General features: G+C 44.3%; 1 protein-coding gene across 4 annotated transcripts in view; it reads right to left on the reverse strand.

Moving 5' to 3' along the window:
• The window catches only part of fryl (furry homolog, like), a 683156-nt gene that overhangs the window by 178136 nt on the left and 489681 nt on the right, over window positions 1-15339 (reverse strand). For all 4 annotated transcript variants that reach the window (XM_072496733.1, XM_072496730.1, XM_072496731.1 and 1 more), the window contains 3 exons: window positions 10027-10195; window positions 7463-7722; window positions 5310-5450 (listed from right to left, as the gene is read on the reverse strand). In XM_072496733.1, coding sequence (XP_072352834.1) covers window positions 5310-5450; window positions 7463-7722; window positions 10027-10195 — 570 coding nt within the window. The remainder of the gene's footprint in view (window positions 1-5309; window positions 5451-7462; window positions 7723-10026; window positions 10196-15339) is intronic.

Genomic DNA, 15339 nt, shown 5'->3' on the forward strand with positions numbered 1-15339 from the left:
CTCATTGCCATTACCTTGGCCAGGACCTTGGCATCTACATTTAGGAGGGAAATAGGTCTATAGGACCCGCATTGTAGCGGGTCCTTTTCCTTCTTTAAGAGAAGCGATATCGTTGCTTCAGACATAGTCGGGGGCAGTTGTCCCCTTTCCTTTGCCTCATTAAAGGTCCTCGTCAGTACCGGGGCGAGCAAGTCCACATATTTTCTATAGAATTCGACTGGGAATCCATCCGGTCCCGGGGCCTTTCCCGCCTGCATGCTCCTAATTCCTTTCACCACTTCTTCTACCTCGATCTGTGCTCCCAGTCCCACCCTTTCCTGGTCTTCCACCTTGGGAAATTCCAGCCGATCCAAGAAGCCCATCATTCTCTCCCTCCCATCCGGGGGTTGAGCTTCATATAATTTTTTATAAAATGTCTTGAACACTCCATTCACTCTCTCCGCTCCCCGCTCCATCTCTCCTTCCTCATCCCTCACTCCCCCTATTTCCCTCGCTGCTCCCCTTTTCCTCAATTGGTGTGCCAGCAACCTGCTCGCCTTCTCCCCATATTCGTACTGTACACCCTGTGCCTTCCTCCATTGTGCCTCTGCAGTGCCTGTAGTCAGCAAGTCAAATTCTACATGTAGCCTTTGCCTTTCCCTGTACAGTCCCTCCTCCGGTGCTTCCGCATATTGTCTGTCCACCCTCAAAAGTTCTTGCAGCAACCGCTCCCGTTCCTTACTCTCCTGCTTCCCTTTATGTGCCCTTATTGATATCAGCTCCCCTCTAACCACCGCCTTCAACGCCTCCCAGACCACTCCCACCTGGACCTCCCCATTATCATTGAGTTCCAAGTACTTTTCAATGCACCCCCTCACCCTTAGACACACCCCCTCATCTGCCATTAGTCCCATGTCCATTCTCCAGGGTGGGCGCCCTCCTGTTTCCTCCCCTATCTCCAAGTCCACCCAGTGTGGAGCGTGATCCGAAATGGCTATAGCCATATACTCCGTTCCCCTCACCTTCGGGATCAACGCCCTTCCCAGCACAAAAAAGTCTATTCGCGAGTAGACTTTATGGACATAGGAGAAAAACGAGAACTCCTTACTCCTAGGTCTGCTAAATCTCCACGGGTCTACACCTCCCATCTGCTCCATAAAATCTTTAAGTACCTTGGCTGCTGCCGGCCTCCTTCCAATCCTGGACTTCGACCTATCCAGCCCTGGTTCCAACACCGTATTAAAATCTCCCCCCATTATCAGCTTTCCCATCTCTAGGTCCGGAATGCGTCCTAGCATCCGCCTCATAAAATTGGCATCATCCCAGTTCGGGGCATATACGTTTACCAAAACCACCGTCTCCCCCTGTAGTTTGCCACTCACCATCACGTATCTGCCCCCGTTATCCGCCACTATAGTCTTTGCCTCGAACATTACCCGCTTCCCCACTAATATAGCCACCCCCCTGTTTTTCGCACCTAGCCCCGAATGGAACACCTGCCCCACCCATCCTTTGCGTAGCCTAACCTGGTCTATCAGTTTCAGGTGCGTTTCCTGTAACATAACCACATCTGCCTTAAGTTTCTTAAGGTGTGCGAGTACCCGTGCCCTCTTTATCGGCCCGTTCAGCCCTCTCACGTTCCACGTGATCAGCCGAGTTGGGGGGCTTCCTAACCCCCCCCCTTGTCGATTAGCCATCACCTTTTTCCACCTCCTCACCCGGTTCCCACGCAGCTGCATCTCCCCCAGGCGGTGCCCCCCCGCCCATCCTCTCCCATACCAGCTCCCCCCTCTCCCAGCAGCAGCAACCCAGTAATTCCCCCCTCCCACCCCCCCCGCTAGATCCCCCGCTAGCGTAATTACTCCCCCCATGTTGCTCCCAGAAGTCAGCAAACTCTGGCTGACCTCGGCTTCCCCCCGTGACCTCGGCTCTCACCGTGCGACGCCCCCTCCTTCCTGCTTCTCTATTCCCGCCATGATCATCATAGCGCGGGAACCAAGCCCGCGCTTCTCCCTTGGCCCCGCCCCCAATGGCCAACGCCCCATCTCCTCCACCTCCCCTCCTCCCCCCATCACCACCTGTGGGAGAGAGAAAAGTTACCACATCGCAGGATTAGTACATAAAACCCCTCTTTGCCCCCCACATTCGCCCCATCACTTTGTTCGAACGTTCTTTTTAATAACCCGCTCATTCCAGTTTTTCTTCCACAATAAAAGTCCACGCTTCATCCGCCGTCTCAAAGTAGTGGTGCCTCCCTCGATATGTGACCCACAGTCTTGCCGGTTGCAGCATTCCAAATTTTATCTTCTTTTTATGAAGCACCGCCTTGGCCCGATTAAAGCTCGCCCTCCTTCTCGCCACCTCCGCACTCCAGTCTTGATAAACGCGGATCACCGCGTTCTCCCATTTACTGCTCCGAGTTTTCTTCGCCCATCTAAGGACCATTTCTCTATCCTTAAAACGGAGGAATCTCACCACTATGGCTCTGGGAATTTCTCCTGCTCTCGGTCCTCGCGCCATCACTCGGTATGCTCCCTCCACCTCCAACGGACCCGCCGGGGCCTCCGCTCCCATTAACGAGTGCAGCATCGTGCTCACATATGCCCCGACGTCCGCTCCCTCCACACCTTCAGGAAGACCAAGAATCCTCAGGTTGTTCCTCCTTGCGTTGTTTTCCAGTGCCTCCAACCTTTCCACACATCGTTTCTGATGTGCCTCCTGCGTCTCCGTCTTCACCACCAGGCCCTGTATGTCGTCCTCATTCTCGGCTGCCTTTGCCTTCACGACCCGAAGCTCCCGCTCCTGGGTCTTTTGTTCCTCCTTTAGCCCTTCGATCGCCTGTAGTATCGGGGCCAACAGCTCTTTCTTCATTTCCTTTTTGATCTCTTCCACACAGCATTTCAAGAACTCTTGTTGTTCAGGGCCCCATGTTAAACTGCCACCTTCCGACGCCATCTTGGTTTTTGCTTGCCTTCCTTGCCGCTGTTCTAAAGGATCCACTGCAATCTGGCCACTTTCTCCTCCTTTTTCCATCCGTATCCAGGGGGGATTCCCTTCTGGTTTACCGCACAGTGTTTTTAGCCGTCAAAATTGCCGTTGGGGCTCCTATCAAGAGCCCAAAAGTCCGTTTCACAGGGAGCTGCCGAAACGTGCGACTCAGCTGGTCATCGCCGCACCCGGAAGTCTGTTGGAAATCTTAATGAACGAATATTAATTCTACTTTAACTTAATGCTAAACCTATGGATCAGATCTGCATTTACTATTTTAGGACAACTTAGTTTTTCCCTTTCTGTAAAGTTATCACCAAATTCATTAAGTAAATTAGGCAGGACATGCTATAGAACACAGGGACCAAGACAGTTACAGTGGTGCAGCTTTGCTGCTACGATTACAGGCGGAGAAAGAATGTTTAATACAAATGGAAGAAAAATGTATTCGTAAGCAAAGATTTGTACTGTTTTGACAGGTTGCTGAGCAATGCTATCCAGCATAGCTATCCCCGCCAACTATTATGAATAATATGAAACTTTCAATTGTCGAGCTAGCAGCAAGAAAAATAAGGTAACAAAGAAAAACTGAAAACAGAAAAGGAAATTGAGCAACAAAAAGAAAAAGAAAGAATAATACAAAATGGAAACAAAATTGGGTGACTGTCCATCCAATGGCATAGCCAATAAACCTGACTTAATGTATTAAATTTGTGGGATAGTGTTGGTGCTGATTACATACCCCCAGCTTTTAAAGTAACATTCCCTGGGTTCTTCTCCCTCAATTGCCACTGCATGTTATTTCTCAGAATGTATTTTCGTACAAGTATAGAGCTTTCTAATAAAGGTATTTACGATTATGTCCATCATTCAAATCTTTATGTTCCATTACTGCTAACATTTTTTTCATGTCATCTTGTATCTTGTTACAATAGATGGCCATCTTTAATTATGCTTGTTGAAATTCACTCTGTGAAGCAAAACTGAAATAAGTGAAGGAGTTGCAGCACCAAGTACGATTTGTACTCTGGACGGCATGGTAGCAGAGTGGGTAGCACTGTTGCTTCACAGCTCCAGGGTCCAGGTTCGATTCCCGGATTAGGTCACTGTCTGCATAGAGTCTGCACGTTCTCCCCGTGTCTGCGTGGGTTTCCTCCGGAGGTGCTCCAGATTCCTCCCACAAGTCCCGAAAGATGTGCTTGTTAGGTGAATTGGACATTCGGAACTCTCCCTCAGTGTACCCGAACAGGCGCCAGAATGTGGCGTTTCACATTAACTTCATTGCAGAGTTAATGTAAGCTTACTTGTGACAATAAAAGATTATTAATATTAATTAATGGAGTCCCAAAGGAGCAGTCCACAGCACCACCACCACAAAATAAAATGACAGTAGGATGTCTCAAAGCACTTTATAGCCAATACAGTATATCTTTTTGAAGTATAGGCAGTGCCGTAAAGTGGAGAATGCAGCACCCAATGTGCATTGACGTTCTCAACAACAGCAATGAGATAATGACCAGATAATCTGCCGAGGTGATATCAACAGTTGGGTAATTATTGCCAGGGCACCAAGAGAGGACCAATCCAAAAGATGGCATCTTCGATCGTGATGCACTGCCTCAGTACGGCACTGAAGTGTTAGTTAGATTATATGCCCACGTCTCTGAAACGAAGAGAAAATCATTCGGCAAAGCAGCCCAGCTGGTCTCATACACTGACATGTAATGATTTCAGAGCATCACTGATAAAGATCTGGGATCATATCAGCCTTCTGAGCCAAGACAAAATAATCTAAATGAGCAAATCGATGAAAGGCATCATATTACTTAAAGAAACAAAAAGAAAGTGGGGAAAATCAGGATAATCCATTAGGATATTCATTATCTCGTCAGCTAAACATTACACTTCAGAAGACAAACATGATGAAAAGATGCATGAATGGAGGTGGATCTTTCAAGAATGGATGTGTTGGGCCTAGTACTCCTACTGTGACTAAAAATTCTTATATTCTTCTGTGAAACAGACAAGCAAACATTATGTTGGCAGTATTGAAAGAAACAAACGAAAACCTGAGGTAAAAACTCACAAGGAGAATTTGTTTCTCTAAATACCAAGAAGGGTGCAAATTCTTGACTAATATTTCCATGTTTCGGTTTCTCACACTCTTTAAAAAATACAACGCAAAAATGTATTATAAAACTATTTCACCATAGGGGAAAAATACACAGCACTATTTACTGATTGTACAATTGATAGTAACAGGAACTAACCAGTTATTTTGAAATTAATAAACAAATATCACTCCCTATTTATACCGTCAGAAGTACATAGTATTTACTTACATATGGCAGGAGACTGGGCTCACTTGTCACACCACACATACTGATAAGGAAGTGCAGAATTATTTTTAGATTTTTGGGCCAACTGTCTGCTAGCGTTGTCCATACATTTTCTATTTCCGACCATGCTAACTCATCACCGTACTGCACAGAAAAGAAAAATACACATCATAAGCAGCTTAAAAATGGCATATTTGACACCAGATTATCTTGAATACAACTCTTTTCACTCTGGGAATAAAGTGCATTTTCTATATTTTACTGTCAAAACTGACATACTAAGAACAAAGTTTGCATAGTGTTCTCATTTTCTTTACCCCCAAGGGAATTACAACATTAATAGCTTGTCATGTCACAAACTTTAACTACTAAATTAAAGTTAAGTTTTCCGTTTCAGCTAAAACTATGTATTTGGGGAAAAATTATTTCCTGCCAAAATCTTACTGCAGTTATGAGCATTTTTTATACTTTGACAGCTTAAATTCCAGAATTCAGCCAGACCCATTCCCCAATGCCCAGTCTCCAGATTTGATATAACTGATGGAACTGCAAGCCTTTCAGAATGGCACTGCATCTCATGCGGCTATGGAAACGGACATTGTTCAGACTGTCTACATAGCTCGGTTATCAACACCAAAAAGAAATACAGCTGGAAAAAGCTAGAGATGCAAAATTCTCCCAGTTTGCCCTCTTCTAGTATATGACATCTTACGGTTCTACAAGTTCAAGTTAGATAGCCAAGTCACAGCACTGTGTGTTGTTAGGTGGATTGTTCTGAATCCTGTGGCACTTTTTTGTCAACCATATTCAATCATAATGTGGTGAAAAGGCTAATGTGGATGACCATATTCACATGCTGGGTTGCCCCTGAAATTCCATTCACGGAGTAAATGTCCTTGCCTGGAGGGTGCAACCAGTGTTTGAAAGAGGTCAAACTCTCAAAGTTGTACTGTCTGATCACTGACCAGGGACAGGATTCTCTGTTACCCGACTGCGATATCGTAATCGGCGATCGAGCGGGGAATCCACTCCAGCGCTCAGATCGGGGCCGGCGCCAGTTTGATGCTGGTCAACCATGCTCTGCCCCCTCCGAAGTGGCGTAATTGCGGCGCGCACCGTTGCAACGATGTTGGCTTGTCATCGGTGGGCCCTCCCGCAATGCTCTGGCCCCGATGGGCCGAATTCCCGACTGTGCGGGCCACGCGAGGTCTCAGCGGTCGGGAACCCAGCGTGGCGGCTGCAGACTGTCCAGCGCCGCCACACTCTGCCGGGATCCGTGCCACTGGCTGGGGGGGTGGGGGGGCCTTCGCGAGGGCTGGGGGGACAGGTGGGGGGGGGGGGGGTGACCAGTGGGGTTGTGGATGGCGTGTCAGGTCCGCAAACGACCGGCGCAATGTTGTACGGAGCGAGCGCTGCAGGTCATCGCCTTGCGCATGCGCGGCCAAGGACCTGACCATTCTCGGCGCGGGAGCAGAGAATTTTACCCGCCACCGCTGCTAGTCCCTCACTGGTCCCCGAATCGGTGAGGGGTTGGCACCGATTCTTTTGTCATAGAACGCACGCAAATTCTCCGTTCCAGCCAGCACTTAGCTTCTGAAACAGAGAATCCAGCCCCAAATCTTTGTGGTAGCCCAGAGGTTGTACCATTTGTCCTTTATGTTAGAGCCTGCAATGCTCAAAGCATTCAGAGCTCCAGAAAGGTCTGCATGATTTAAGTTGCATATGCTATAGATTCCAAAGGTCTTCATGGATTGCCAGGTCAAACCCATAAGTGTTTGAGCTTTCTAGTGCTTGTGAGCAGGTGGGAAACAGGACTGGGAACCATTGTACAGATGTTGATTTTAATGTCGCACTGATTATCTCCATTTATGTGTTGAGGGCAGTGTTCCAGTTCTAATGAACGGTCATCCATCTGAAACGTTAACAATTTCACTCTCTTGAGTCCTGTTTGACCTGAGTATTTCCAGCACTTTCTGTTTTTATTGCAGATTTTCATCATCCGAAGTATTTTGCTTTCGTAAGAAACAGAAGCCCCAGATGGAAATACAAAAACCAGTTTGCACTGTTGTTAATGCTATAAAATGTTAGGGTGCATTTTTCATGATATTGCAGATTTGCTCTGAAATGAGAACAGAATCGCATGAGAACGCACTTACTTTTGCTGTCATATACATCAGGTTATTTAGCACCATGATAGTAGCCTGTGGAGATCCCCAACCTTCCCCCCTCAGCCAACGTCTGTTGCTGGTCATCATCTCTCTGTCCTTCATATATACTTCATCAGATTCATCCGTAGTCTTTGTCGATGGCAAGGGCTTGAAATCTACCAATTCAATGTTATTCATCCAGGGAAGAAGGTAGTGCAGCATCACTTGCCGACCAGCAGGGTGCGCTGTTTGGATTCTATGACTTACTTCTGTAAAGGTTAAAAATGCAATATTATAAAATCCAAGTTACGGCTTGCAATGCTTTCTGGTTCAAAATTACTTTGTAAACAATTTTAGGAATAAGTTTAACATCAAATATATAAGAAATTCAGCAAAAAATAAAATCACATCAGGAAGGAATAGCAAGTATGGTCAGAAACAAACTAAATTACATTTTTATGGACAATAGACATAACAGGTCATAACTTCTAAAATCAGTCATGCTGAATTGGTGGCCCAATAATGGCAAAGCAGGTATTTTATTAAATCTGTCACAAGTGCTGTCAAAGCACATGGCGGATGAAATACACAGAAAATGGTACTTAATCGGAAAGGAAACTGCTGGGCATTGTTACTTATTTATTTCTGCATATCTATCAGGCAGCATGCTCCCCGGGGTCACAGTTGTTCAAGGGACAGTCTAAAGTCTGAAGTCATTCAAGGCTCCAGTCAGTGACATTACAGAACAGACCCAAATAATAAGGGTGTTTGGCTTTGCAGGCCATCATGAGAGAAATAGAATCACACAATTGTTACAGAGCAGTAGGAGGCCATCTAGTCTATCACATCTGCACTGGTTTTCCAAATGAGTAATTCACCTCATGCCATTCTCCTGCCTTTTCTCCGTAACCATGCACATTCTTCCTTTTCAGATAACAGTATAATTTCCTTTTGGATGCAATGCATTCCAGACCGTAATCACTTGCTGAGCGAAAAAGTTTTTTCTCACAATGCTTTTGTTTCTTTTGCCATTTACTTTAAATCTGTGCCCTCTTGTTCTCAATCCTTTCATGAGTGGGAACAGTTTCTCCCTATCCACTCTTTCCAAACCCATGATTTTGAACACCTCATATGAAATTTCCTCTCAGCCTTCTTTTTTCCAAAGAAAACCCTAACTCCCCCAATCTATCTTCGTATCTGAAGTTTCTCATCCATGGAACCACTCTTGTGAATATTTTCTGCACTCTCTGCAATGCCTTCACATCCTTTCTAAAGTACAGCGCCCAGAAATGGACACAATGGTCCAACTGAGGCTGAACTAGTGGCTTATACAAATTCAACATAACCTCCTTGCTCTTGTTTTCTGTCCCTTTTAATAAAGCCCAGGATACCGTTTGCTTTATTAATAATAATAATAATAATAATAATAATCACTTATTGTCACAAGTAGGCTTCAATGAAGTTACTGTGAAAAGCCCCTAGTCGCCACATTCCGCGCCTGTTGGGGGAGGCTGGAACGGGAATTGAACCCGCGCTGCTGGTCTTGTTCGGCATTAAAAGCCAGCTGTCTTAGCCCACTGTGCTAAACCAGCTTCATTAACTGTTCTTTCAACATGTCTTCCCACCATTAATGATTTGTGCATATTTACACCCAAGGTTTCTCTGCTCCTACACGTTCTTGTTGAATCCTTTATTTTATAATATCTCTCCGTGTTATTCCTGCCAAATCGAATCACTTCACATTTCTCTGCATTGAACTTCACATGCAACCTTTCTGCCCATTCCACCAACTTATCTATAGAATATTGAAATTCTACATTATCCTCCTCACGTTTTGTATCATCCCCAAATTTTGAAATTGTGCCCTGTACACCAAGGTTTAATTCATTTTACATTTATATTTTGGACTCTCTTTTATGATTGCCTCTTTTACATTATCTATAGATATTTTAAGATCCAGTTCTTGTCACCTATTTTGCAGCATCAAACATGGAAAATAACACCTAATCCAATGAACTCAAACCTATTGTTGATGGCATCTAACCAAATTGACAACTTTAGGCAGGTATTCAATTAGAAATGTTTTTGTTTTCAAATAGGGCGCCATGGTAGCACAGTGGTTAGCACTGTTGCTTCACAGCGCCAGGATCCCAGGTTCGATTACCACTTGGGTCACTGTCTGTGCGGAGTCTGCACAATCTCCCCATGTCTGCGTGGGTTTCCTCCGGGTGCTCCGGTTTCCTCCCACAAGTCCCAAAAGATGTGTTTGTTAGGTGAATTGGACATTCTGAGTTCTCCCTCTGTGTACCCGAACAGGCGCCAGAGTGTGGCGACTAGGACATTTTCAAAGTAACTTCATTGCAGTGTTAATGTAAGCCTACTTGTGACAATAATAAAGGTTATAAATACTGACTACAACAAAAGGTAAAAGGAACAAGTGGAATTGTCTTACAAACAGAAAGTAATTGATAGGTTTTGCCAGCCATACATTATTACACAATATTACACAAATTTGAATTGTCATTTTGACCGAAAATATAGAGAAAAACCACTGCCTAAGGAATGACATATACCTGAGAAGACTGGGATTGTGAGTTCTGGGTAAGTCCTTGCCAATTCCTCTGACAGTTGATAGTAGGAAACAGAATAGAGATGTGGCAATGGAGAAGGATGATTGAGTATTCCATCAATTCGTTGCACTTCCAGCTTGTGGGCATAGCGAAATAGCTTGGGCTCCAAGATCTGCAATGAGTAAAACCAACAAGTAAAATCTATAATCAGGATATATAAATATCAATGTTATTATATATTGTTGATTTTTAAAGGCAGGGAGAAAGAAGCAGCAACTCGAAGAGATTATGGCAGCAAATTCCAAAGAGTAGGGTTGAGGTGCCACAGGATAGCTTATAGTAACTCTTTACTGCAAGGTTTGTGAAACAAGCATTATTTTATAATTTTTCATGTATTACATTATTCAGAAATATTCCCAAAGCACTTGCTTAAAGAAGCACAAAATGGCAATGCAACTCTTCAACATGATTTTAATGAACACAAATTTAAAATTTACATGAATTATCTCGCGCATTCGAAAAAGATTTGGTCAATGTCACCATGCACTTTAGCATCACCATCAACAGATACACTTAAGAGAAATTTACAATTATCTTAAATACAGGCCTCCACAAATGTTCTTTTGTTTTCTTAAAAATCTATACAGACAACATCCACTGCATTTCCTTTGTCAACCTTCTCGGTTACTTCACCAAGAAATTCATTAGATTAGCCAAACACAATCTGTCTTCTACAAATCTGGCTGGCTCTCTTGAATTAAGTGAAATCTCTCCAAATGGCTCTTAACGCTTTCCTTCATTGAGATTTCTTAAACTTTATATGTCACTGACGTTAAACGGACAGGCTTGTAGTTATTAGGAGTAACCTTACATTCTCTATTGAAAAGGGGTGTCACATTTGCTACTCTCCAAACCTCTGGCACCTCCCCCCGCTTCTAGTCAAAATTGGAAAATTATGGCAAACCATCCCATTATCTCTACTACCACTTCCATTAGCAACTTGGGATGCAAAAACATTCAGACTAGGTGACAAATCACTCCATCCATTATTTCTACCATTTCTTGTCTGGTATTTTGTCAGCAGCCTCTTCCTTCGTAAACACCCATACAAAGTATTCTAGCATTGCCTTGTGTCTCTAAGCATATATCATCTTTGTTGTTCCTAATAGGACTCACCCTGCCTTGCTTCTTATTTACATGTCGGTAGAGGATTCTCAGGTTCTCATTTATGTTAATTGCCATTCTTATTCTCATATTCTCTCTTTGCCAGTATTATTTTTCTCTTCCCTTCCACTCTCAACTTATTGTATTTGGCCAGATTCTCATGAAACATTCACGCATCATACGCATTTTTTTTGTTTCATTATACTCTCTTTCTCCCTCATCATCCATTGGTTCTCCTACCTCCCACCGTTCTTAGAACGTAACTAACTTGTACCTGAAACATTCCCTCCTTATAGATCATCCAATGTTCCGCTAGTTTTTCCTGTCACCTTGGTTTCATTTTATGCTGGATAGGTCATCCAGTTGAAGTTAGCTGGTTTCCCATTTAGAAGTTCTACTTTAGATTGCTGCCTGTTCTTCTCCATGACTAGTCTAAACCTATGATTATAATGATCACTCTTACCAAAGTGTTTCCCTATAGATACTTAGTCCACAATCCACCTAATTACCTAACACAAGAGCTAGCAATGCCTCCTTTCTCATTTGATCACGAATATATTGATCAAGCAAATTCCCCTGAACATTCTTCAGAAATTTGTCCTCCTCCTTTCCCTTCACACTTCTGTTGTTTTTTGTAAAATTAAGGGGCAATTTAGCATTGTGCCAATCCACCTACCCTGCACATCTTTGGGTGGTGGGGGTGAGACCCACGCAGACAGGGGACAATGTGCAAACTTCACACGGACTGTGACCTGGGGCCAGGATCGAACCTGGGTCCTCAGTGCCGTGAGGGAGCAATGCTAACCACTGTGCCACCGTGCCACCCTCCTTTCCCTTTACTCTAACATTACCCCAATCAATATTTAGATCACTTGAGTCCTCCAATATCACTACTTTATAGTTTTTCCACATCGCTCAGATTTTCCTGTAGATTTACACATCTATCTTGCACTACTTAGAGGCCTGTATTAATGTGATTATACCGTTCTTGCTCCTCAACTTTAGCCAAATGGATTCTGTCCTTGCTCCCTCAAAAACATTTCCTATTTCCACTACTACAATATTTTCTCTAATGAGCACTGCATTCCAAACCCGTCTTTGTCTTCTTCATAGTCCTTTTTAGTCTATGATGTGGAGATGCCGGTGTTGGACTGGGGGGAGCACAGTAAGAAGTCTTACAACACCAGGTTAAAGTCCAACAGGTTTGTTTCAAATCACTAGCTTTCGGAGCACTGTTCCTTCCTCAGGTGAATAAGTCTAGTCTAGTCATATCTCCTATGGTACTACTGTTCTTCCTTTTCTAGTACTGTCCAGCACTGTAACTTTAAGCACCTTATTCTTCTTCCAGTGTCCATCCCTCTGCCAATTTAGTTTAAGTGATACATTTTGTAGGAAAAACAAAGAAAGACAACATAAAATTAAGGATCCAATTCTAAAGAGGATGCATGAGCAGAGGGATCCTGGGGAAATAAGTGCACAAATCATTGAAGACGGCAGGTGGGTCAATAAGTGATGCTGGGCTTTAGATATCGGGGCATAGAGCACAAAAACTGTCCGGGAATTAAGGGTTATGGTGAGCGGGCAGGTAAGTGGAGCTAAGTCCACAAAAAGATCAGCCATGATCTTATTGAATGGCAGAGCAAGCTCGAGGGGCCAGATGGTCTACTCCTGCTCCTAGTTCTTATGTTCTAAAATCAAGGAAGCTACGATGAACCTTTATTAAACTTTGGTTTGATTTCCACTTCTAATTTTGGAACCATGTGAAGGCATTGGAGAGGGTGCAGTAAAGGTTTACAAAAATGGTTCCAGGGATGAAACTGCAGTTACATAGTTAGGACTGTTTTCCCTAAAGTTAAGAGGAAGTGTTAGAGAAGCTTTCAAAACCATCTGTACAGAATATACAGGGAGAAACTATTCCCACTGGCAGAAGGGTCAAAAACCAGAGGACACCAATTTAAAATGACTGGCAAAAGAATACGAGCAAAGATGTTTTTTAATGCAGTAAGTGATTAGGATCTGGAACACATTGGCTGAAAGTAAGGTAGAGGAAGATTCAATTGTTGCTTTCAAAAGTCAATTGGATAATGATCTTAAGAGGATACATTTTCAGGGCAAGATCGGGTTGTTTTCACGGAAGAAGGTCATTCGGCTCCTGTTGTGTCTGTTTATTGTGCTGTAATAATTCTATGATTCTATGAATGGTTTTGATAGATTAAATAAGGAGAAACTGTTTCCAGTGATGGAAGGGTTAGTAACCAGAAGATTCAGAATTAAAGTGATTGGCAAAAGAACCAGATCACACAAGGACACTTTGTATTTTGCACAGTGAGTTAAAATTCAACAGTAACATTAAAAATAGATAAATACGTGAAGGGGAAATCATTCAACACTTTGAGAGAAAGAGCAGGGGAGTAGGAGTAATTAGATAACTCTTCCAAAGAGCCTGCACAGATATGGCAGACTGAATGGCCTCCTTTTGTGAATCATCCATCAATTTTTTGATTGGACCCTCTGGGTGAGCGCCATATGGCCACCTTCAGTTCTAGAAACCATTTTCACATCCAACAAAGACACAGAAAAACTAATTTCCTAGAGCTTGGAATCTTTATTTCCATGTGCCCGTAGGGTAATAATGGAGCAAAAATAGCCTAGGAGTGAACTGAACAAATGCCATGGGACAACAATGGAGAATTCATTTGTGTATTAGCACACACAGTTTCAATCTGTAATTTTTTTGAAAGAAAAAGTAAATAACCCAACGACACTCGGTATCCTTGCTTGACTGCACAGTGGAATCCTGAACTTGTGGCAGACTTCTGAAGACCCAGTGGTCTGGAGGGCATGGCCATTCATGTTTTCCAATGCTACCTAAAGATTTGGCCTTATTGGGAAAAGGTGCTATATAAAATCCAAAAGATACTTGAACAGGCAAAGATCCATATCCAGCGTTCAGCCTCCTGCAGGCCTCAATTTTAGCAATCTCTTAGATAGTCAGTACTTTGACAAGCATCGTAGTTCCTTTATCTCTTCCATATACATTAAGCCCAAAAGCTCCAATGGTACCCCTATAAAGATTGCCAATGGTGCATAGAATCATAGAATTTACAGTGCAGAAGGAGGCCATTCGGCCCATCGAGTCTGCACCGGCCCTTGGAAAGAGCACCCTACACCCAAGCCCATGCCTCCACCCTATCCCTGCAACCCCGCCTAAACTTTTTTGGATACTAAGGGGCAATTTAGCATGGCCAAACCAACTAACCTGCACACCTTTGGACCATGGGAGGAAACCGGAGCACCCGGAGGAAACCCACGCAGACACGGGGAGAAAGTGCAAACTCCACACAGACAGTCACCCGAGGTCGGAATTGAACCAGGATACCTGGAGCTGTGAGGCAGCAGTGCTGACCACTGTGCCACCATGCTGCCACTGACACATTGCTAACCCGCTTGTATTGAATCAGAAGGTTTTGTGTTTAATGGTTCAAACACATAGGGCTGGATTCAAAAACAGTAGCTAAAAATATTAAAACTTGATGCTGCACTCAGGAAATTGAGGCATATGGTAGTCAGGGGTTACACATAGTGACAAATGGAAACATTCTCGATTTTCCATTCTTACTAATAGGCTAATCTGGTTTTATAAAATTATGATACTTGTCAAAATGAAAACCTTTGAATGAATGGTCTCAGCTGTTTCGTGAAGTACATTAAAAGGAGGTAATATCAAGAACAAAGGGGCGAGATTTTCCACTCCCACGCCGGTTGGGAGAATCGCCTGGGCTACCAAAATTTCCCGGGACGCCAGTCCGACGCCCTCCCGCGATTCTCCCAAGCGGCGGGAACGGCCCGGTTGAGTTCCGCGGGCCGCAGAATCGCCGGAGACACCGAAAATGGCGATTCTCCGCCCCCCCCCCCCGCTATTCTCAGGCCCGGATGGGCCGAGCAGCCAGGCCAAAACGGCGGGTTCCCCCCGGCGCCGTCCACACCTGGTCGCTGCCGTCGTGAACGGTGCGTGAACGCTGGGGGGGGGCATCCTGCACCGGGGGGGTACCTCAAATGTGGGGTGGCCCGCGATCGGTGCCCACCGATCGTCGAGCCGTCCTCTCTGAAGGAGGACCTCCTTCCTTCCACGGCCTCGCAAGGTCCGTCCGC

The sequence above is a fragment of the Scyliorhinus torazame genome, chromosome 3 (assembly GCF_047496885.1).
Source record: "Scyliorhinus torazame isolate Kashiwa2021f chromosome 3, sScyTor2.1, whole genome shotgun sequence".
Classification (NCBI taxonomy): Eukaryota; Metazoa; Chordata; class Chondrichthyes; order Carcharhiniformes; family Scyliorhinidae; genus Scyliorhinus; species Scyliorhinus torazame.